Below are 22,339 nucleotides of genomic sequence, written 5' to 3'. Positions count from 1 at the left end.
TATAATCATCATGATAACTGCAACTGTCATATCAGGTCCTTTTTTAATGGGGAAACTAACCCTGTGTGCCCAGTTGAAAATACATTGTTTTAGAGAAACTCCTGCCTCTATTCCTAGCATTGGAAGTGATGTGCATTTATTTTTTCTCATGTATAGACTCTACTCTCTCAAGACATTAGACAGATGGAAAAGCATCTGCCTCCCTCAGAGTTATGTATTGAATTTTGGGTAAATTTTGCACACACCATACACACATTTTCAAACAAGCAAACATAAGTACAGAGAGCCAAAAACAACCATTGAGCCAAACAACTGTGATGAAATCGGGGTTCATCAGTAACTGTTTCCATGGAGGGGGCTGTGGTTTACTCAGCCTGGTTAAGATACTGCAGAGTAAATGAACGCTGGGCTCGCCCTATGACCTGTCAGTGAGTGATGGTCAGCTGAGGCTCAGGGTGTTCAAGGGATTTACGCCGATGGCATGTGAGCTAATTGAGCTGGCATAGACTTTAATCGCAGACCTGAAAGGACTCTTTTTTTGAGCCCCTCGTCAATTATAAATAAGATTTTTAAATTAAAAAAAATGCACACCTCCTAAAACTCGAGGAGCTGTGGAGCACGTGTATTTCTTACTGACGTCATTCTGCCCTTGTGTGTACTGAGCAGCTCTGTGTGGACACTTTGGACTCCTCTGACTTTGAAACTTCTGAGTCTTTGCCAAAGAGCCTCATCTTTGTATTTAAGTAAGCACAGAGGAACTATTATGGCTTAGACAGACCAGCACAGATAAAGTTTCAGCAGACCCTCTCTCTCAACTTGTACACACACTATTGGCCTTACTGTACCGTCTATGTTTTGAATAATTTGTTGTAGCCAAACTCTCACACTGGCTTTAATTGCCGCATTTGGGTGACCTCAGATACCCTGTAAGTGCTGGTGGTCCTGACTGGTGGGATATGCATACTTTAAAAGTAGGACAAAAATGAAAAGGAAGAAGAAAGAGTGGGGAAAAGACATGAAGGCATGAAAACTGCATTAGGCGGTGGCAGCCAACACAGAGAGAAGGATGTGAATGATTCAAGAGGCAAAGGGATTAATAATGCAGGACTCCCTCTTTCCCTCCATCCCAGTGTCCCTCTCTCTCCCCTCCTCTCCTTTTACCCTCTGCCTCCACCCTTTTGTGTATTTCTCCTTCGTTCTTGCTATCTACTGTATTCGCCCCTGATGTGTCCTCTTTGTCGTCACATCACTGACCTAACCAGTAGGGGGAGCTCTCCACATCAAGCCTCTGCTACTGTCTCCCACTTCACCTCTTTCCTCCCCTGCTGTGTGCAGGTTTGAGAGTGTGCACCAGCCTTTTCGGAAAAGTTGTTGTTTCAGTGTGCTGCCGTTGACTTTTCCCATGCCGTCTTCGTAGACGTATGCCTGATGTAAGTTGTATGTCCATTTGCTTGCCCTGACATCACCTGTGTAACCCCTATCAGGGCTCTTTCCCCTCTATACCTCATCACCCTCACCTAAGCCATGGGCAGAAATGACCTGGCCACGGGACATGATGACCTAATTTAATTGCAACACTGATGGCCCGTCAGGAGGCTTTTAATTACCTGCTCATGTTTCTCTCTCTGTCTCTTGCTCCCTCCCTCTCTCTCCCTCGCTCTCTCGACCCTACAGGACAGAGCTCTAATGGGCAGCATAACCAGGCTATGTGACAATGCCATAGCCCTGGAATCATTCAAAGGCTCTGAGAGAGAGACCAACCCACTCTACAAAGATTACCATGGTAAGAACACACATACTCGCTTATCTTTCTTTCTCTTTTCCATCAAATACACACACACACACACACACACATACACACAAGCAGTGCATTAAGGCTGGGGCTGGGCTGTGGATGGAGGCAGGGCAGCCCCCTTGCAGGCCAGGCTGTCAGTGCGCGTTAGTGTGCTGCTGCTCAATCAGACGTGCTCCTCAGTAGACAGGCCGGGGGGGATTCAGCTGCCACGCTGTACCCCCTCTCCCTCGCACCCTCACCCCCTCCATCCCTGCCTCCCCCCCTCCAGCAGAGCCTCTCTCCCTCTCGCCTCGCCCCCTCTCCATCCCCAGTCCCATACCCCTGAGGCTCTGGAGCAGAGCAGACCAACACTAGGGAATCGATATTCTCACCATCACTCTCTCTTCCTCTCTGCCTCTATCTCTCCATCCCTCGCTCAATGTCTCCATGGCCAGCATGCTCTGCTAATAAATGGAGGGCAAGGCTTTCAGTAGGGGAAGAGGACACCAGTAAGGGACGATTGGAGAGACGGAAACGAAGAAGGAGGTGGGGTGGTGGGGGACACAGTTTGTCTCTGCTCTCGGTCCTCGCCATCACTTTTCCTCTATGGTTCCCTATTTTCTCGTTTGCTTCCCTCTTTTCTATCACACTCTTCAAGCATAAAGGTCAGTTTAAGCGAGTGGGGTATTTTTAGCCGTGCCTCTCGAACTCTCCGACTCACTCTTGCGCTTTTCCTCTCATTTCCCCCCTCCCTCCGCCCCTCCTCGGGTTAGACAGCCCCGGTTGTGACAGATGAAGGGATGAGGAGTAAAAACATTCAATGGCAGATTTTGGTTTCATCCAACAGCATGTTTTATTTAGATAACACATCCCATAGTGATCACATTCCTCTGCATTGTAAAGGCGGGTGGCATGTAAGCCCATTCAACATATGAGCAATGCAGTGCATCATTTTTTAAAATAATTTTGTAGTACAAAAATGTTCTTTGGAATTTGCAATTAATAATATTTGAATTTCTTGTTCAAGAATATTTTTACTCTTGTTTAACCAGCCAGCGAAATTCTGGTTGGGTTATGAAATACATTTATGTGCATGATTGTTGTGATGTGTGGTCATGAGTGCAAACGCATCTGGTACGAGTGTGAGAGTGCGTGCGGATGCGCGTGCGTGCGTGTTTGCGGCAGCAGTTCAGGGCTGCTCAAAGCATGCTGGGAAGCCTGTCACTGCAAATCAGGCAAGGGGAAATCACCCAAGTGCACAGAGGAGAGAAACCACCATCCCCCACTTTCTCTGTCTGTCTCCCTTTCTCCATTACTCCCTCGATCTCTTCTTTTCTCTCTCACGCTCATCCATACTACCCCACTTCTACAGTACTTTTCCAGTTTTATGAAAATGTAACTTTGTGGTGGCAGGAAAAGAGAAACAAAAAGTGAAAAGCACTCCAAAGCTTCCTTCTATACTTTGAAGGAGTCCTTAGCTTGTATGTTTGCTTTCTGTCCCTCATCGCTCTAATGTGGCCGTTAATTGGCATATTTCCTTTACAGCAAACCCATGCTCCAGCCTGTAGGGAAAAAGAAGACAGTAGGAATGCCGCCTCAGAAATCTTTAAATCTGATACCAAGTAATCTCTTAATGTCTTTGGTAATTTTATCTTAACTAACAGTGACACAATTGTAGTTTCTGTCAGTGGAGTTTACCTTCATAAATGCCTGTCCTACCACATCCACTCCAGTCACTCAAGTGAAGAAGCAAGCTACTTACTTCAAATTGGAGGAGGATAAATGTGACACTGATTTTTACGCAGAATTTTCAAAAACTTCAAGATGCTGACTGTCATGCTTGCGTCGAATAAAAACAAGGTTTTAAAGAGAAACATGGCTCTCTTAGGTTGTCACAAAAAGTATTTAAAAAAAATAAGGAGACTATTTTATCATTTTAATTCTGTTAGCAGTTGCCACATTTAAATAGATATTCCCTGTTAAGTGTCAAAATAACAAACAAATCATCCATACAATGCCCTCCAGCACTGTTGGCACCCTAATGGATATAAGAACAGGCTGTGAAAAAATGTCTTTGCTGTTTATTCTTGCAGTCTTTCACCCAAAAATATTCAAAAAAATAAAACTTCTTCAGTGAAGCGAAATTACTGAAAGAAAATAAAAATGGTGACGTTAAATAAATATTGTTCTCCAAAAAATTTGTGCTGCAATTATTGGCACCCCTAGAAAATCCTATGAGTAAAATCTAACTGTATTGCATTTCTGGTCATATTTTACATTATTAAGTTCACCTGTTTGATTAAGAAATCTTAAATGGGCAACCATGACTTCAACTCCACAAATCAAGAAATGGATTTAACAAAATTTCTAAACAGGTGAAAAAACCCATTTCCACTTTCAGGAAAATAATTAAAAAGTTGAAAGTAACTGATATTCAGAATCAGCCTGGAAGAGGATGAGTGTGTCCATCAACCCCTAGGAGAATGGTTCAACTTGTTTGAGAGGCTTGTTAGCCATACAAAAAAAGCCCCACATACACGCTGTGACGCGTGGTCGTTGATCTCTGATGTTGGGCTGTTTTTCTTTCAAATGCCGTGGACATCTTGTTTGAAGACATGGTATCATAGACTCCTTTAAATACCAGCAGATATTAAATGAAAACCTAACAGCCTCTGCCAGGAAACTTAAAATGAGCCTTGGTTGGACCTTCTAGCAAGACAATGATCCGAAACACACCACAGAATCTACAGAAAAAATGGATCATCAACTGTTAGTAAGATTTTGCCATGGCCACCTCTGTCGCCCAACCCAAACCCCATAGAAAATGAGATTTTTTAGCTGAAGAGAAGTGAAGTGTCAACCTCAAACTCTGAAGGATCTGGAGAGATTCTGTATGGAGAGCAGTCTCAGATCCCGTGCCATGTGTTCACAGAACTCATAACGCATTGTAGGAGAAGACTCAAAGCTCTTATCCTGGCAGAGGGAGGCTGCACAAAATATTTAATGAAGGGGTGCCAACAATTACGGCATATATTTGAGGAAAAAAAATCATGATGACAATTTAATGTTTCTCTGTTATGTTGCTTGAATTACCATTGAGATTTTTGTGAATATTTTGAATGACAATTAATCAGGATAAAGACATTTTTCACATCTCATATTGCTCTGTATAGAAAATCATCATGACAAAACTTTGGACAGAATTTTTAAAAATGACCCTGATACTCTTATGAGTTGTACTATAGTAAGAAGATATGTCTAGGTGGCATTTTATTTATACAGTTGTTAACATGCACATTATGGCCGCAGTTGAATTAGGTCTGCAACCAACGGTAAATTTTATTAACTAATCTGCCAGATATATTCTCAATGAATCATCTAGTCAATAAATGGCACAAAACAATGAAAAATGGCAAGTGTAATTCCCCAGAGCCCAAAATGGCATCTTAAAGTGGTGCATTTTATGCAACCAACAGTCCAAAATTCTCACATTTAACAAACATTAAACCATAAAATGTTTGTCTGTTTGCTTAAAAAGTTCTAGACTTGAATATCTTGGTTGTACTTTTACTGTAGTTTTTTTGAACTGTTGTGTTCATTCAGTTTTAATCTGCTCTTACTGTCCTTCACAGGTCTGCTACATGTACGCCAAGTACCTCACCTGAACTGTCTGGCAAGTAAACTCCCTGACCACAAGGATCTGGCCTTTAAACTCAAAAGAAAACAGTTCAGCATTGAGGTAAGTTTTCCAGGTTATTCGGCATAGCCCAGGTTTCTCAGATTTTTGTTTTATTTTATTGCCCAGTTTTATTTCTTTAATATTTATGATTGAAACTTGCCATGTTGCCATTAACATAAAAAGAGCTGAATTTAGATGCGAAGGAAGTGTTGATCAAGAAAGCCATTAAATAGTTCCTATTCATTATTTTCATAGTGGTGCTGAAATGAAATGCTGATGATAATGACAAGTCTCTCACACTAGCCAAGTTTTGCCAGCCTGTTTTTACTATTGGGTGTCAAAATCAAAGGTGAAGTTATTGATTATACACTGGTGCTGCCACACTTGCTCCAGTTTTGTGTCAAGAGGAAACAGAGTGAGAAAAATCTCTATCTTTATGCACGAATATGAAATGAAAAATAGTGGTGGAAGTTTCAGATACTTCCAAGTGTTGTTCAAAGTTTTCATATACTAAAGGAATCTGAATTATTACAACTCAAGATATTAATGCATGGACAAGTTTTATTTTACAGAAATATCAAATCAAATATCTGTATATGGAAATAACAACAGCGTTAACTATCAGCTATCAGTAGCCTCAATCAAATGTCATACCAGCCCATCCATGACAGGTTGCACTATCAGAGACAGTTTAAGCCACAATAGCTCTTGAGGTAAAAACAGCAGCTTACCTTTTGCTGTAGCCTATGGGCTCATTTGAGTCGCAATGTGATCAATGGCATTTGTTGGCTGAAAACACTCTCCAAAAATAATAATTAATATTTTTACTCCTCTACAACATGGCTATGTAACACTGTAGGGTTAGGTCAAATGTGGGAGAGTGATAGTCCTTCAAACACTGCTGAAGGATAGCTACAGGAGGAGATGAGGAGGGTTGAACTGACTGCAATAAGCAGGAGAGCATTCATTTTTAAGGTTCCACTATTGTAATTTTTAAACAATACCCAGCTTTACTCCCTGCACACATTGAATATACATCTCAACAGGTTGTTCTGAATCATGCTAGAGGTCCCTTTGAAAAATGGCTGAGTATGATAATACCTCCAGAGTCTTGAGTGGCCCTCAGACATTGTTTGTGAGTTGAGACAGTCCGTGTGTAATGCCATTTCACAGTTTTAATATGGGTAAGCACATACCTGGTCTCCTTAACTTGCTAGATGTGGTGCTAAAGTCTTTGTTTGTATGAACTGTCAATTTGGTTAGTTATGTTCTGGATGATTGCTGCTACTTTCATCTTTGGTAGTCCTAGTGCTGTAGATCCTGAAAGCCTGGGGCCGTTTTCACTAACCTTCCAAGTACAAAGAGCTTCTATTTACGAATTTCTTAGAATTATGATGTTTTATAGGAATTCCCCCTTAAAGTTAAGACTAGGTCATGGTAAAGATAAACATTATTCACAAAGTATGTCCTTAAGAGAGATCCAAAGGTGAAAAACTGTTAGGAGTAGAGAGGAGGACTTTAAGAGGCGTAAGAGTTTCTTAAGCAGAGGAGAAAATGAAAAAAAGACAAAGAGGTCAGAGAAATATATTCTCCAAACACTGGATGACAGTGAGTTAATGAAATGCTATAGATTAGATTGTGCAGGGATAAGATGCGTTCACATCTCCCACCCAATGCAAAAACTATAAAATGTCAGAAAAAAAGTGACCACAACACTAAGGTTAAAGTGCTTTCATAGTCCCATACTGTGATGCCATCCATTTCATTTCCAGTGGATATCCACATCTTGCAGGCTCACAAACAGACATGTCTGTGACAACCAATCACATCTGTTAAAAGAATTCATCACACCCAGCAACAGGGTCAACCAAACCTCCTCACTAAGATAAGTTTCTGTTCCTTTCTTACTATGAGTTGCTCTGAGAATTTCCCTAAATCACTCCAAAGCTAGCACTCCTTCCAAGAAATTTTTAGGCTAAGTTAGGAACCTCATGAGAGTTTTCTCAGAATGTTTGTGAACACAGCCACTGTTCTTGACAGGTACCACCCCCTCCAAATAACACGTGAGATGCGATAAAGCACCATCTTTGACAGTATGCTTCTTTGCAGAATCACATTCAATTTCCAATTATTAATTTGTAAGTTAGTCAGAACCACTAAAAATACAATGTTTTCCACTGCCAGTACATGGGGCATTGCATTAAATGCCCAGTCAACAGGGCCTTTGCTACGTCTTATCAGTCACACTGGAGTGAGGACTGACTGCAAAAATGCACAAACAATATCTTATTCTATGACTGAAGATTAAAAGTTTGTTCTATTTTGCATGATGGCTCAAAACCTTGGGATAAGCTTGACTAGATTGAGCCTGTATAGAGTATAGGGCATATACTTAGTGTGGGATTGCATGACCTTTCCATTTCTTCATTCATTTTGATTTATGATTTCTTATCCTCTCCCTCTTTCTCTTCCTGTCAGAGACGCATCCATTTTGCATGTGTCACATCATCACTCTCACTCTGAGCAATCAATCTGTCACTCTAGAGACAAATTAAGGGGCCCTCCTCTTAGCTCAGCCTCATGATAGGTCCTCATTACATTATCATTACCTTATCACACCCTCTGGTCCTTTGCTCTTAGTGAGTCCTATTGTCTCAGGCAGGAGGTGAGGGGGAGGAGAGGAATGCCCACCCCCCCAAACCTTTTCCTCATCCTACGGTCAACCCCTTCTCATTTTCTGCCAGCCTCCACCATCGTTTCTAACCCATTCTCCTGTCTGCAGTGGCCCACTCCCCCTCCTCTCTCTGACCCCCTGAATGGGCCACTCCAGTATAGATTTATGTGGTCCGTAAAAGTCAAGGTGGTTATCCTCAATGGTCTTTTAATTAGGCCTCAGTGTTGGGCAGGCCAGGGGGCAGAGGCCGAGAGCATCCCTGTAGCTCTGTGGGGCCTGGATACTGTGTCATATATCCCAGCAGCACATTGTAAAAACCAAGCTTTGTCTGCCTTCCTTGTTTAAGGAGCTTTATTGGAGTTTTTTGTTGAATGGTAACCATACTCTTGTATTTCCCTTGTACACAGCATTAAAAGACGTCCACAGAGGACTTTTCAGAATCCTAAAACGGCTGTGAATGTTGACACAAGAAAAAACATAATATGAAATGTCAATCACAATCCTTGGCCGTGACACATTTTTATGTGTCAGGGAATTTCCCAGAGAACATTGTGTTGTATCACCAGTCATGCATCAAATCAATCAAAACAGGCATTGTAATATGCAATTACGTTATCGTGTTGAGTTCACTGGCACTGTGGTTGGCTGTCATTAATTTGCACATCACCTTAGATGGAGATGTCACGAAGGTATGAGAGCATGTTTGCTCTGTGTCCGACGTTGCACAGGTTGGTTTATATCGGTGTATAACTGTGCATGCACGACTACTGTTGCGCTCCGACTTTTTGGCTCATCGTACACTGTGTTTGACCTGTTGGTTAACTGCCGCGGTGGGCCACAGATTGACACATGAGATGGTGATTGGATTCTAAGCCCAGTGTCTGATGTGTGACAGCTCACACCATCCCTGCTAATCACCTCATTTACTCGAGCTACAGGACTCCTCTGCCTGGGGCAACATAATACAGCGTTCTCTTACTGAGGTTCTTTTTTTTTCCTGCTCACAGTCTTTCTTCTTCCCCACATCGATGGTGGTCATGATAGATCACTGCTCCTGCTGCTATGCACTTTTTTTGACTTTTGACTCCTTTTTTGTATTTTAAATTAAGTGAATCCAGCCTAATTCTGTTTATCATCTTTCTGGATTAATTTGTGATTAGGTAGTGACGAGCGACAGGTGATTGACAGTGCTAGCTTCTCACCAGTTGGGTCAGGCAGCTACATGTCACCCCAACTGTGCATGGAGTCATGCTGGTAACTAATTTCTTAACTGCTGTTTGACTCACACTTCTATCACCTAGTGCCTCAGGAACGCAGAAAAGTATTTGTTTGCCATCACATAGAATGCAGATTTTTTGGTATTCTGTAATTTGTTATACTTGATTTTTACTCTTTTTCTACATTTTAATAGTAGATTAATTCTCAGCCCCACATCATCGTCAAGTTCTGTTGGTTTCGTGATAAGGTTACCACGACAATGGCTGACGAGAGTTCAAACTGCGGCTGATGAGCAGTTATTAGCCATGACGCCTGAAGCCAGAATTAACCCATGGCCCTGTCTGAGCAGGTAGGGGAGTGTTAGGCGTTTAGACAAGATTAACACATACTCACAGACACACACACAAACACTGCTTACTCCCACACATAGAGGTATTGACATTCATACAACAGCACAAGCACATACTTATTGGGAAACACATACACATAGGTGACACGCAATGTGTGTGAGAATTTTCTCACTCACTCCACAACCAACACAGGTTTCTGTCACTAGTTTCACAATGCAAGATGTTTTGAGGATGAAGCTCCAAAGAATGCAGATGGCACGCAATTACATTCTCCTTACCTTTGTCTGACCCTTTAAACTGACAGGCAATGTGCCTGTGGGGTACTGGGGTGCCAGAGGCAGGTCACAGGGTCAAATACAGTATAAGACGGGGATTTGTGTCAAATTAGTCCTCTCTTAGCAGGCAATTTGGAGGTCACTGACTGAGCTCTGTGTCTTGGATGGCTATGTAGTCTGCACACATATACTGGCTTTAAGAAAAACTTAATAGTCTTGGGAAATTTCAGGTTAATGTTTATTATGTGTCATTTTGAAGTTATCATTGGAGAAATTCAGTAAAAGACAGATGGAAGTGAGACGTGATGAAGGTCCTTGGCCAGATTCATACCTAAGATCTTGCTGTGCCTGATGCCAAATTGATTGATACAAGTTACTGTAATTGACACTTTCTGACTTATAAATACAGTTGACATAATCATCCAAGTCAGATTTACAAACAGAGAAACTTTTCAAAAGCTACAGGCTAAATGAAATTAAACTTGCTCTTTTGTTAAAATGCAGAATAATGTCTAGGTGCTGCATTGCAAATTCATGCAAGTACAGAACTTAGAAGATTACCTAAGCCCCTTTCCCAGTTCACAAAAAAGACGAACACCAGCTAACAACAAGCTTTTCATTTAATTGGAAAGGTTACAATCAGCATTGCATCAGCACTAGTCTAGGTATTTATCAACACCATCAGCTCCAATCAACTTCCATTGGCAGTGATGAAAATACAACGCTTTGGTTGACTTGCTAATATTAGCCCCAACACGGGCAACATGCAATCACAGGCCACCAGAAAATACCATCCCTCTCTACCCAAGCAGCACATGATCATTCAGTACCGTGTTTGAAAGAGAGACTGAGTCGGTTACAGATTAAAAAAAAAAGATGTAACCACTAACATTTGCAATGGCCTCCATGCTGCCTTCTACTTTTTACTAACCTGTTTGCCAGCCCATCAGTGACACCAAACGTGACACACAAGTTAAATAAAGCCACATACACACACACACAGCAAGGCATACTCATATGCTGCAGAGCCGTGCACATAGCTCTGGTCTACTGGCAGCAGGAAAGGAGACTATTTTTATTTTATCGCCTATTTTTAGAGGGTTTCCTGTGTTAGAAAATCTGCGTATACACACTAATTTTGGTGGAAAAAGCCATTTGTAACATGAATCTTTGACTCAGACTGGCTTCCTGCGTTATATTTCATCATAGACAGGTACCTGAAACAACACTCCACCTTGAAGGCAGCCCCTGGGCAGTTTTAATACAGGCTGTTTTTGGTCTGAACACCCACAAACAAGTGCCCAAAATAGCATACAAACACAGATGCCATGTCAGCTGAACTTCAACATTAAAGGTAATTAAACACTAATTTAATAGATATAGTGCTAGACTGACCATGTGCTGTGTTTTAACCCCCATACAGCCAACTCTGCAGTCATACAAACATCTCAAGTTATCCAATAACCTTTGATCCCACATAATATGAACTTCAGCATCAGCCAGCTGAGTATATGTTTAAGCTGTGGAGGCAAATAAGGAGCAGAAAAGGGGAATGATGTGGATGATGGTGCTGAGTAGAGGAGGACTTAAGGAGAAGAGGGTGCCTAACTGAAAGAGTCCGAGGGAGGTGTATAGAGTAGGTTAATGTTTCTTGGCATGTCCTCAAAACGTCTTTAAGACAACGCCTGTGTCTGCCCCCTGTTGAAGCCTGTGGGTGCCGAGGGAAGGGTGTTAATGGACCTATGTGAGGAACAGAGCGAAGGCTTGGAGAGGAGGGGGGAGGCATAAGCGGAGAGGAGCAGTTAAGTGATTCTCAGGTCAGGTCTAATTAAAATGAGGGCTTTTCCTCAGAGGCACCAAACCGTCTTATTGAGAGAGAAATAAAAAGGGAGGGAAAGAAAGAATTATAGAATGCAGAATGAGTTAGACAGAGACCTGGTCCTCGGGGCCTGTTTGTGTATTTGCTTATATGTTTGTTTGTATTCCATGCCTGGTCGTATATCTGTTTCCCCATGTCTCAAATAATGCTTGGTACTTAAGATCAGAGAAAAGCCAATTTTAAAAAGAACTCGTATGGAGAAAGAACTGAACTAGGTCATTTAATATTTACTTCCATTAGTGGATCACAATGACTATTCACAGACTGAGAGTTAACTAAATACAAACAGTGGGCTTACTGGATGTCTTGAACCTATTAGTAGCATGCAGAAAAATCCTTAGGTTCTTCATACATCTGCCTGTAATTCCTACGCCTGCCTTGGGAATCACAATCAGATGGGAATGGACCTTTTGGAATAATATTCCAATTGAATAATTTATACTTCCTCCCTTGGCGCACACCAGCCTCTGTCGCATTTTGGAATGAGGTGTGCTTATGGTTTGTGCGTGTATGAGAAAGAGTGAGAGAGAGAGCCTGGTGTAGGCCAGGCAGTGGCACGCGATCGGACCCCTCAGCTGAACAATATTCACAACATACATCAGATTTGCATCTATTATTTAACAGGGATGTTATCTATTCTGCAAATGTGCATGTGTGTTTGAAAAGGCCCAGCTTGTATGGGGTCTGCGCTGAGTCTTGGGTGTCTGGGGGTTGCAAACGTGTGCATGTTTTTGGGGTTTGTTTGTTGTGGTGTTGTGGTAAGTGCATGGACTTCTTAGATACCGATATCTGGTAAATCTATTGACTGAGAACACCAAACTTAATGCCTAATTTTATAAAGAATCTTTTGAGTTTTGGGCTACAAGTTCAAATGTGGACCCCAAGAAGTTCAAATCTAGACTGAGTTTTGGGCTACAAGTTCAAATGGACCCCTACCATGGTTTCAATGATCTGACGTAAAGTCAAGAGTCACTTTTACACAGAGATTGTGCTATAGGGCCACAGAAAAGCCCTGTCTTTATACCGCTTCTGTGTTTTTACACAGAGCCAAATGTTGGCGGCATCATTCTGCTCCAGTGTGTGATTAGGCACGGCATTGCAGCATCCAGCAACCAAAAGAGGCGTGACAGGCGTGACATGTAACACAAGAGTGTCGCCCGCTAGTGTGACATATAATATATGCATCAGTAGCACTTTTTAAGCAATTACAAAGGCATAACATGTCAATAAAAATCAATTACCCTCTCTCTTATATGGCGGTTGCTGTCATCCTCTGCTGGAAGTATATGAAGCTCCCGAATCTCATTGTTTTCAGTATTTGTGGACATTTACTGCTTTTCTTGTATTAGTCCCTAATTGCCACAGATGCTTATTAAATCTCCCGTGGTGGGTTGCAGGCATAAAAAAAACGTCAAAATGTCACACCTGTGCCTCCCATGGACACGTCTTTCTGGCTTTACGTTTTACAGAGACCTCGTTAGGGCACTGTTACTAAGTCCAGTCCAGCCACAAAGGCGAGACCACTGTGTCACTGCTTTCAGCGATTGGATGTTATATACAAAATGGCGAGGCAGTATAACAGCACAATATTCCCACCTTGAACAACCAGTGTCAATTAGTTTTTTTTAAATTGTCAAACGCCTAGGGAGAAAAAGTAGTAGCAGTTGTGTTTGCTATAGTTGAGTCAAAGTGCAGTAAGAGAATATCTGGGACTTTGCCAAATGTGCTGCCCTCCATACTACAGTATATCAACACAAATGCCGAAACATTTCTTGCAAACGGACAGTATTAAAGGAAAATAAAACAGGGCATATGTGTTCCTCCTGCCAGACTGAGTAAGAGTGTGGTCTGCCTGAACTCGCCCTGGAAGTGAAGCTGTTTCATCAGTGAGCAGTGAACCCTTAACATGGTCCATGCACCACTCAGCCCCCATCAGACTAGACTGGCCACATTGGACTCAGACCTGATTAAAGTAGCCCTTGTTGTCTTCAGCTCCCATTAGAGGGAGAAAGGGAGAGAGGCTGTAACTTGCATGCCACCCTACATCCATGGGGTCTTTTAGTACTATAGGGTATGTGTAAGTGTGTTCAGAAAGGGCTCACCATTAGCATAATGGTAGTGACTGGGGAGCCATAGCCCCCTGGTGCTTATAAACTGGGTCCTCACTGTATCCTTGGCTTCTGAATCACTTTATTGTTATCTCCTAATTTTGCCTTAGGTCCATGCACTTTTGTTCAAGTCTTAAAAGCAATTCTCTATTTGCAAGGGTGGCAAAATTTCTACTGTTTTCCTCACACTAAAGCATAATTGTATTGTATTCTTTTGATCCTTGATTGTGTAAACCTAATATTTTGACTCAGTTGTTGATAGAAGAACAAAAAACAGTGACTGTTTACTTACTTTGCTTACTTGTAATGTAAGTCCATGGTGTAGGCAGGCAGTGTGAAAAAAACTGAGGCAGTTTGAACACTATTGACTTCATTTCCAAGTAACCTGGACAGTCACTGCTCTTTACTCTTATTTGACTTTTACTTCAACATCACCAATATTAAGTTTCTTGACCCAGTGCAGCACTCCAACTTTTTCTACATTATCTAGTACACATACAATACCACAAACAAAAACAATTATAGATGTTGAGTGTAATTAATAGACAATCAAATAATATGTCACTCTGCATTAGACTTCACAGGATAGGATATTTAAATTTCCAAACATTCATATGTTTTTACAAATCTACATGTTTTGCTCAATAGACCGAAACACAGCGTTTGTTTACATTATCTGGGTAGAGAATCCCTGTGTCATGTACATAAAATGAAATGGTGCTGAGCAAGCGTCACCTAAATTTGTGAGTTTGTAGGCATCAAAGGCTTACATAAAATATCAATATCAATTTATGCTATATTTATGATATTGTCACTGCTTTATGTTGCCATTAGACAGGCTTTTCCAGTGGGGAACTAAAGCTGTTAGTATCTAAAGGCCACCAAACTTCACTGACAAAACCAGTCATTTTACTTATTATAAAATGGGAGTTGCTGGTCCACCAGCATAATTTTGCAGATTTTACATATTTTCAAAATTGAAATAAATTGTTAGTTATCTACCCGGAAGTGACTGTTGTCATTAGTGCAACATCACAGTGATTTGGTCTGTAAACCAGACATTCCATGCTCTAAACAATCTGTATTCTAAAGTTTCACTGAATCACTGTTAACATTGTCATTAAAACTCATTAAAATAAATCATGCCGAAAGGCAGAGGTTGTTCTGTTTTGGCTGGTGTATTTCTAAACCAGCCAAAGTGAAACAGTCCCCTCACTGCTGTTGGTCCACAGAGAAAGTTAAAATTGCCATCATTGGCACAAACAGCTCCATGGTCGGAGCGGTTCAAAGGTGGAATGTTGATCCGGAGCAGGAGCATCAAACTTAGGAAGGCTCTCTGCTTGGGTCCTAAAAATAACTTTCCCACACTCTCCCTGCTCAGTGTCCTGGGGGGTCAGGAGGAGGAGTGTGTGTATGCATTTCTCTGTGTGTCTGCTCAGTGTTTATGTACATTTTTCTGCAAATTGAAAGCACAAATAATTTGTCTTAATAGGGTGCCGTCCGCACTAAAATCTGATTGATTCAATATTTTTTTTTTGTAATGGTTTAATGTCCTCTCTCCCTCTTCAATATTTTGGCAGTCAACAAAGTTATGCATTTTTACAAACAACTGGAAAAATGTGGACTTGAATGGACACATGCTTTTTTATATTGATATGAGTTTGTGTGCCATTTTCTGAGCTCTCTTTTGTTTATAGTTATTTTCTTCACAAGAGTGTAGGTTTCTATTTCAACAATGAGCGGGACACAAGTGAAACAAGGGGTTTCGGGGTCCTCTGCCAAAAACACTTCTAACCTTTAAACACTTTATAAACACACACATTTCCTGCATTTTGGTGAATTTTTATGCACCAATCTGTACCTTTTGGTATCACCTTATGGTGTAAATGTCTTTAATTTTATCAGAAATAAAAGTCCTATGCTACTTTCATGTTTTGCAGGTGAAATTGGTCGTAATAATGAGGGTGACGTGCCTTGCATTTTCCCCTAAAATCCATGCCTATATTTGGTCAAAGGTCCATTGATAATGGTGGCTACTGGATTTACATAAAGATTTGTCATCAACAAGTGGACGTGTGCAATTGGTCGTAATGACATACAGTATCAGATGTGTGACCACAGATAGAGTTGGAGACAGAAAAAAGTTGTCTCCTTAACTATAATGCTGTATTCAGTCATGTCTGTGAAGGATGACAATTGAAGCTCAACATTTTTTAAGAGCATGTTCTTTTGGTTCTTACAACAAAGTGAAACTAATGTCTATGGAAAACCTGTCCATGTGAGTGTCTTATTGTAAGGATTCCACCATTTCTAGACTTTCTAGACACAACAGAATGTTCATGCTTACTTCATTTGTTTGCATCACTAAAAGGTAGTCTTATGCTAGAGTAGTTTGACACTTAACCCTTTTTCTAAATGTTTTCTCTGTCAGCAGTCCCTCAGTGAGTCCTTGTTTGATGAAAACAAATTGTCTTGATCCTCTTTCTTTCTCTTTATCTCCAAGCACCCCATAAAGGCATTTGTTTCAGCTAATCACGGGAGCTACTTAACCCCTGCTACTGTGAATATGGTTGTATTTAAAAAGGATTCACCCAACAGTCAACACAGAGTTATTTAAAGTGGTGTTGGCCATTGGCAGAAGTTGGCCGGCCACTGAATGTAGCAGTGCTCATGAATTTTATGAGGGCAAGTGTCTCTGTCCTTCAGAGTTCACAGGTGGCTATTGAAAGACTCGACCAGATGATGGAGGATGGTTAGGACACATATAGAGCCTTGAATGGACTTTAATTGCACCCAGCAGATGAGTCAGAGGGCCATTCGAGGGACAAGCCCGCACATCAAAAGGCAAGTTAGAGGGCAAGATGATGGCACTTTATGGAAAAGTTTGTAGAATTGAATTGAGGCGCATGTTTGAGTCTTGTGTTTATGAGGCAAAAATAGAACCATTTTTTTTGTGTATTTGTCAGTGTGTGTGTGTGTGTGTGTGTGTGTGTGTGTGTGTGTGTGTGTGTGTGTGTGCGTGTGCGTGTGCGTGTGCGTGTGTGCGTGCGTGCGTACTACCTAACACACATACGTGAATGTGTGAAGGTGGGGGAGGCAGTGGGTGGGAGAATACTCCAGTGTGTGGCTTAACCAAACTTTCCTTTTGTCCCTAACAATGATGAGTGATGATGAGTGACAGGGGTGTTAGGACTGGGATCTGGGGAACAGAATGCGCCTAAGCAGCGCTCACCCAAACTCACACAAAAGGCAGCAAAAGGTCAAATCTGAGGCCAGCATCTTATCTACTGGCATAAAATATTCAACCATGTCATGTGTGAAATTAGAAACTGACATGCCATTGGTATTATTATGTAGATTCACTATCTTCCTGTACATCATTTTAACTTTGCAGTCCTTTTGAAGTTTGTGAGTTTTGTCAGTTATTGATTATCAAAAGTAGTGTACTGGGATACTTATCACATAGAGCCCCTGAGATACATCTTGCCTTGTCTTTGCCCTCGTTTTAAACTTTAATAACAAAAAGGGTTGCTTTGGGATAGTCTTATTCTCTCTCACTCTCTCTGCATCACTTCCTTTTCTTAACCCAACCAAACTGCATATAACTCTGAAGCAAGCAAGAAAACATGCACAGTTGTCCTTTTGTTACGCAAAATCCATACATTCTGCTTACAGAGCCCAACTCCACACGCAGAAACCCCTCCCTTTACCCCCCCACACACATTATGCCCCACCGCTAGCTAGGGATGAGGAGAACTTGCGTGCAAGTGTTTCCCAGGAGGCAGTTGTAGACTGAGGGTTCTGAGGCCCGGGGATGGCTCTAGATGGCGGTTAGCAAGGAACCAGTATTTTTTTTTTTTTTTTTCGCCTGCACTCCTCCTACCCCTCCCCCTTTCTGAGCTCAGGCAGTGATCGTAATGGGGGGTGACAGCTCACCTCTCCCTAGCGTGCCTACGGTCCTCAGAGCGTTAGGCCCCCCCGCGTAACCCCACCGCCACCCCCCAAGTCCCGGAAGGCCACAAAGGTTACTCCATATGTTAGTCTGAGGATTCTTATGAATCTTTTTGTCCCATCAGACGAGTATATTTTCTGTCAAGTCCAGAGAGATTTGTATGACTCAAATCAAATCAGGTATATTTCTGTTTGATCTCTTCATTGTATACATATCGTCTCAGCGCACAGCCTCTTTCATTGTTTTATTTATTTTTTATTTTTTTGCACTGTCATCCTTTACCTCCTGTTCTTCTGTGTGAGTTGCGACTCACTGGTGTGAAAAGATCCGGGGCCTGGAGTTTCACATCTATTAAAGGCTTCATGTTTGGAGAGGGAAGTGATCTGATGGCCTGATATTGTACGCTCACTTACACAGACTGTTTGTACGGGAACGTCACGTACGCTTGCTTCATCACCCAGCATGAGTGTGTGTCTGTGTATGTGTGTGTGTGTGTGTGTGTGTGTGCGTGTGTGTTGTGCGCCTGAGTTTAGCATGCATTTAATCCCTACAGTGTGTCCTTACCTGCCTTTGCAAATGTATTACTTTATTTGACAAAAAGTAGGACAACTGCACAACTCAGATTAATTGCTAAGTTCAAAAGGTTTGAAGAAATTCTGTGTTGTCTGTGCACTTGAAGACATGTTGGGAATATTTGATGTCTCTGTTGCAGATATCAAAGTTGTCACTTCTTGAGTGAGTTCATTTACTCATATCAGAGATAACCTGCTTACCTCAGCAAGAGCAGAGATCCCACTGAACATCCCTCTCCAGATATATCTCATAGGACATGAAAGTAAACAGCTGCCTTTGATGCACATCCTTAAAAACACTCTGACACTCAGCAGTCATTGTTTGAGCTCTCTGCATCAACAGAAGTCTTGTAAGGAGACAGGAGATGTAATGCGCCAAATTATAATTAAATCAGTGCACAGGATTTTTTCAGTTGCACCCCTCAATAGCTAACACATCTTAGTGTGTGACTCTGAATCTTTGCAAGAGTGTTAATGCTTGTGCACGTCTTAGATAACCAGCAAGTGATATTGTATAATGATGAGTAGTGTGTGTATCGAGAGGAGGGTTTGCGTGCTTACATGAGCGAAGAATAGCGCACAAAAGCACATGTAGTGGTGAATATTAGAGTAGGCAGAGTGTTGGGTCACTCTGTGTACAGAAAGAAGTGCTTTTCTATCTCAAACTCACTCCCTCTTCTGCCCTCCCCCTCACTCTGTTTCTTTTGTCGGACGCTCCCTCTACTCTTTTTTTAATCATAGTGAGCTTTTTAAGTGAGTGTCGCGCTCTCTACATTCAGAGCCCATATTCCAACTTAACAGCCTTCACATTCAACCTTTTCACCTCATTTGCTACCAGACACAAAGTCAGCCTGGCATCTTATAAGCTGGTGCCTGTTTTAAGATGTTGTAATCATTGTGAACATTCAAGCTAAACTCAGTTGCTGAACCTCATTTGCCCCCACTCCACCAAAAAAAAAAAGATAGGCAAGCTCATTTGGATGGTCGGACAGAAGTGCACAGACACAGCAGCACTGCTGTGGGAATCAATCTGCAAGGTTTGAATATGCGAGATAAGTGCCAAAGGGGGAGTGTGCAGCTTCCCGGCATCCTCTCCAAACACCCTCTGGGCTAAAGTGGAATCCCAGCCACGCCCCACATATCACCCCATGTGATATTTAGGGACGCATACGACACTTACTCTGGACACGCAACATTTTTCAGTCTTTAGAAAAAAATTTAAAAAAAAAAACACATGGACCTTTCTGTCTTTTCTCAGTGTTCAAGTGCATCACCACTTCTGGTCTTAATGGCAGCCTACATATCAGAGAGGAGGCACTGGCCTGGTGCAATCTGACTTGTCTTAATTACGGGCAGTATCCGGTAATAGGCTGCTTCCACCGATATCAGCCATTAGAGCAGTGTCTCTGACGGGAGAGGCCTGATTGGCTACGAGGTGGGTGATAAAGAAGCCATGCCTCATTTACCTCCAATTTTTTGTTCACACATCCCTGTATTAAAGTCAAGCGTGAAGATGGCAAAGGACTGTGTTAAACTGATTTATGTGCTCTGCTATGTGGTGGTAGCTAATCTGCTCCTCCTGATTGCATTGTCAGCAATCGGTGCCGCTCTACAAGTAAATGATTTTACTGGATTGAAGTTATTTCAGCAAAGTTTCAATGCTGAAGTTTTTCATTAAATGATCCCTTTTCTGGGCTCATTAAAATTGATATCAGTGGAGCATTGTGACATATATTCTTTTTTTTCTGTTGGGAGCTTATAAAAGCATCCTGCCCACCCAGGCTTCAGGCCTGCCTGTGTGGTTTCACTCCCAAAACCTCAAACCAGCAGCTCTTGTCTGCTAATTGAACAAAACCACAACAAGTGTCTTCAAATAGACGTTATTAACCTGAACAAGAAGTTCTTTTAGCAGACTTTTACGGTTTCCGCTATGCACTTGTCTACCTCTCTTTTCTCCCCACAAGTACACACACGCACACTTTGACCAACTTACTGTGTGCTTTCCTTGAGGTTGAGCCTGGATGCTACAATTTACACTGATGTGAATGATGACCAGAGGGATATTGATGATACATTCCCTATCCTTCCATCCCTCCCATTCTTTTTTCCTTTGTTAGCACCAGAGCAGTATGTGATCTGATGACATGATATGTTTGAGTAATTCCACAGACAGCTTCACCATCCATTTCAAATGCTGCAAAACAAAGTCAAACCATTAAAGATAATATACCCATTATTAGTATGGAAATTAGAAATGGAACGCCATAGAGTACTGAAGCCTTGTCACTTGACTGACAGTTAAAGACACTCCTGGTTCAGTGCACTGTATTTAAGATATGTTTGATGTTTTTCAAACTCCATATTTGGCATATTATCCTCGGGTGGCAGCTCCCACCTTGTTGGTATTTAAGACAGATTTCAACGGATATTACCGGATTGTGGTGGCGGTTGCATTTAAGGGTGCAGCTCCCTCATAACAGGGAGGTGTCGTCTGCTGACAGATCACTGTCTGGATGAGAGAGCACAGCAGCATCCCACCTCATTACCGTAGCAACACACTAACCGAGGGACCGACACACTGCTCGCTGTGATTAAGATGTAAATTTCCTCTAATTGGAATGTAAATTCATACATTTATATGAAGACGTCAGCTGTCAGATTGCAATATTGTGTCCTTTTTTCTCCCTCTCCCCTGTTCCCCAGGCAGGGACTAGGTGCCTGTAATCTGTATCATACTCCCGCAGCCCATCCTGGGATTTGCCGTTTGTTTAATGTCGGGCCCATTGTCCTGCATCCAGCCCGTCATTGTAATGCTTCCCATTCATGTTTCTGTGTTTTGTTGCAGTCTGATTTGCTCTCGCTACCTGTGTTTGTTCCTCCATGCATGGATGAGCTGCCAGGGCTTCGGGGACGGGGAGGGACTTTGAGACGGGGGCCGGGGTCATTGGGTGGCCGTATTTTGTGTGTGCATCGATTACTTCTGCTGAATGTTCCTCAATGCAAATAAGTCTGCCACTTTGAGAAGAAGCACATGTATCTGAAGTAATTAATTTTACCCTTGAATGCCAGCTGTGGTGTTTGTGTGACGTGCTCCAAATAGAGCTTTCTCGCCAAAAAAAGGTGTTAATTTAGGGATTTGGCAGATGAAGTGTGTTTGCCAATGTATATGGCCCATATAACTGGAATGTGTTGTCTTTGTCTTGCTAATTCTGAGATTGTGCCATCATGTGAGATCGTTAGATTACATTGTGATATGGCACAATCATTTTTAAATTGACATCATACAAAAATTTTCCCTCTAAAATGTTACAGTAAGTCTTAGTTATGTCAGTGTGTGCCCACCACAGCCCTGTATTTAATACACTCAGTAATGTTTCAGACTTACTCATAAAACCCTGATGACATCAGTGGGCGTGTCAAATTCTACAGTTGGAAATTTGAAAATTGACAATAATTTCTAATTATTACAGTTTCTGACTCTGAGAAATGTGTCCATGCTTTTTATGGGTAAAAACAAATATCTTTAAAAACAGAACAAAAGTACACGGGTTATCAATGTAATCCACAATTTTGCTAATATTGTTTTCTTCTGTTGTTCATTGTACAACACCTTCACACTTCCTTGGTTACAGTGGTTCCACTTAAAACAGGTGGAAGTGTGAAGCGTGGCTGGCTCACTTGGTAGTACCAAGGTTACAGTAATCATGGACAGAATCAGCTCTAGAGCCGGAGCTAGTTTGGAGGAAAAGGGATGTCAGAGGGGTTCTGTTGAATGGATGGATGGCACAATGTGTATTAATAAAGTTGATAAAGTTGTTATTTTTTTAATCTAACTTAGCTTACTGTGTAAGTACTTCA

General features: G+C 41.7%; 1 protein-coding gene across 4 annotated transcripts in view; it reads left to right on the top strand.

The window, feature by feature from the left end:
• The window catches only part of elp4 (elongator acetyltransferase complex subunit 4), a 62,985-nt gene that overhangs the window by 24,175 nt on the left and 16,471 nt on the right, over positions 1-22,339 (top strand). For all 4 annotated transcript variants that reach the window (XM_042504020.2, XM_088078840.1, XM_088078846.1 and 1 more), the window contains exons 8-9: positions 1,675-1,783; positions 5,407-5,513. In XM_042504020.2, the coding sequence (XP_042359954.1) occupies positions 1,675-1,783; positions 5,407-5,513 (216 nt within the window). The remainder of the gene's footprint in view (positions 1-1,674; positions 1,784-5,406; positions 5,514-22,339) is intronic.

This window comes from Plectropomus leopardus, chromosome 1 (genome assembly GCF_026936395.1).
Source record: "Plectropomus leopardus strain MGB_pleo_1.0 chromosome 1, ASM2693639v1, whole genome shotgun sequence".
NCBI classification, from domain to species: Eukaryota; Metazoa; Chordata; class Actinopteri; order Perciformes; family Serranidae; genus Plectropomus; species Plectropomus leopardus.
The sequence above is the reverse complement of the archived record's forward strand: the minus strand, read 5'-3'. Positions and strand labels throughout refer to the sequence as shown.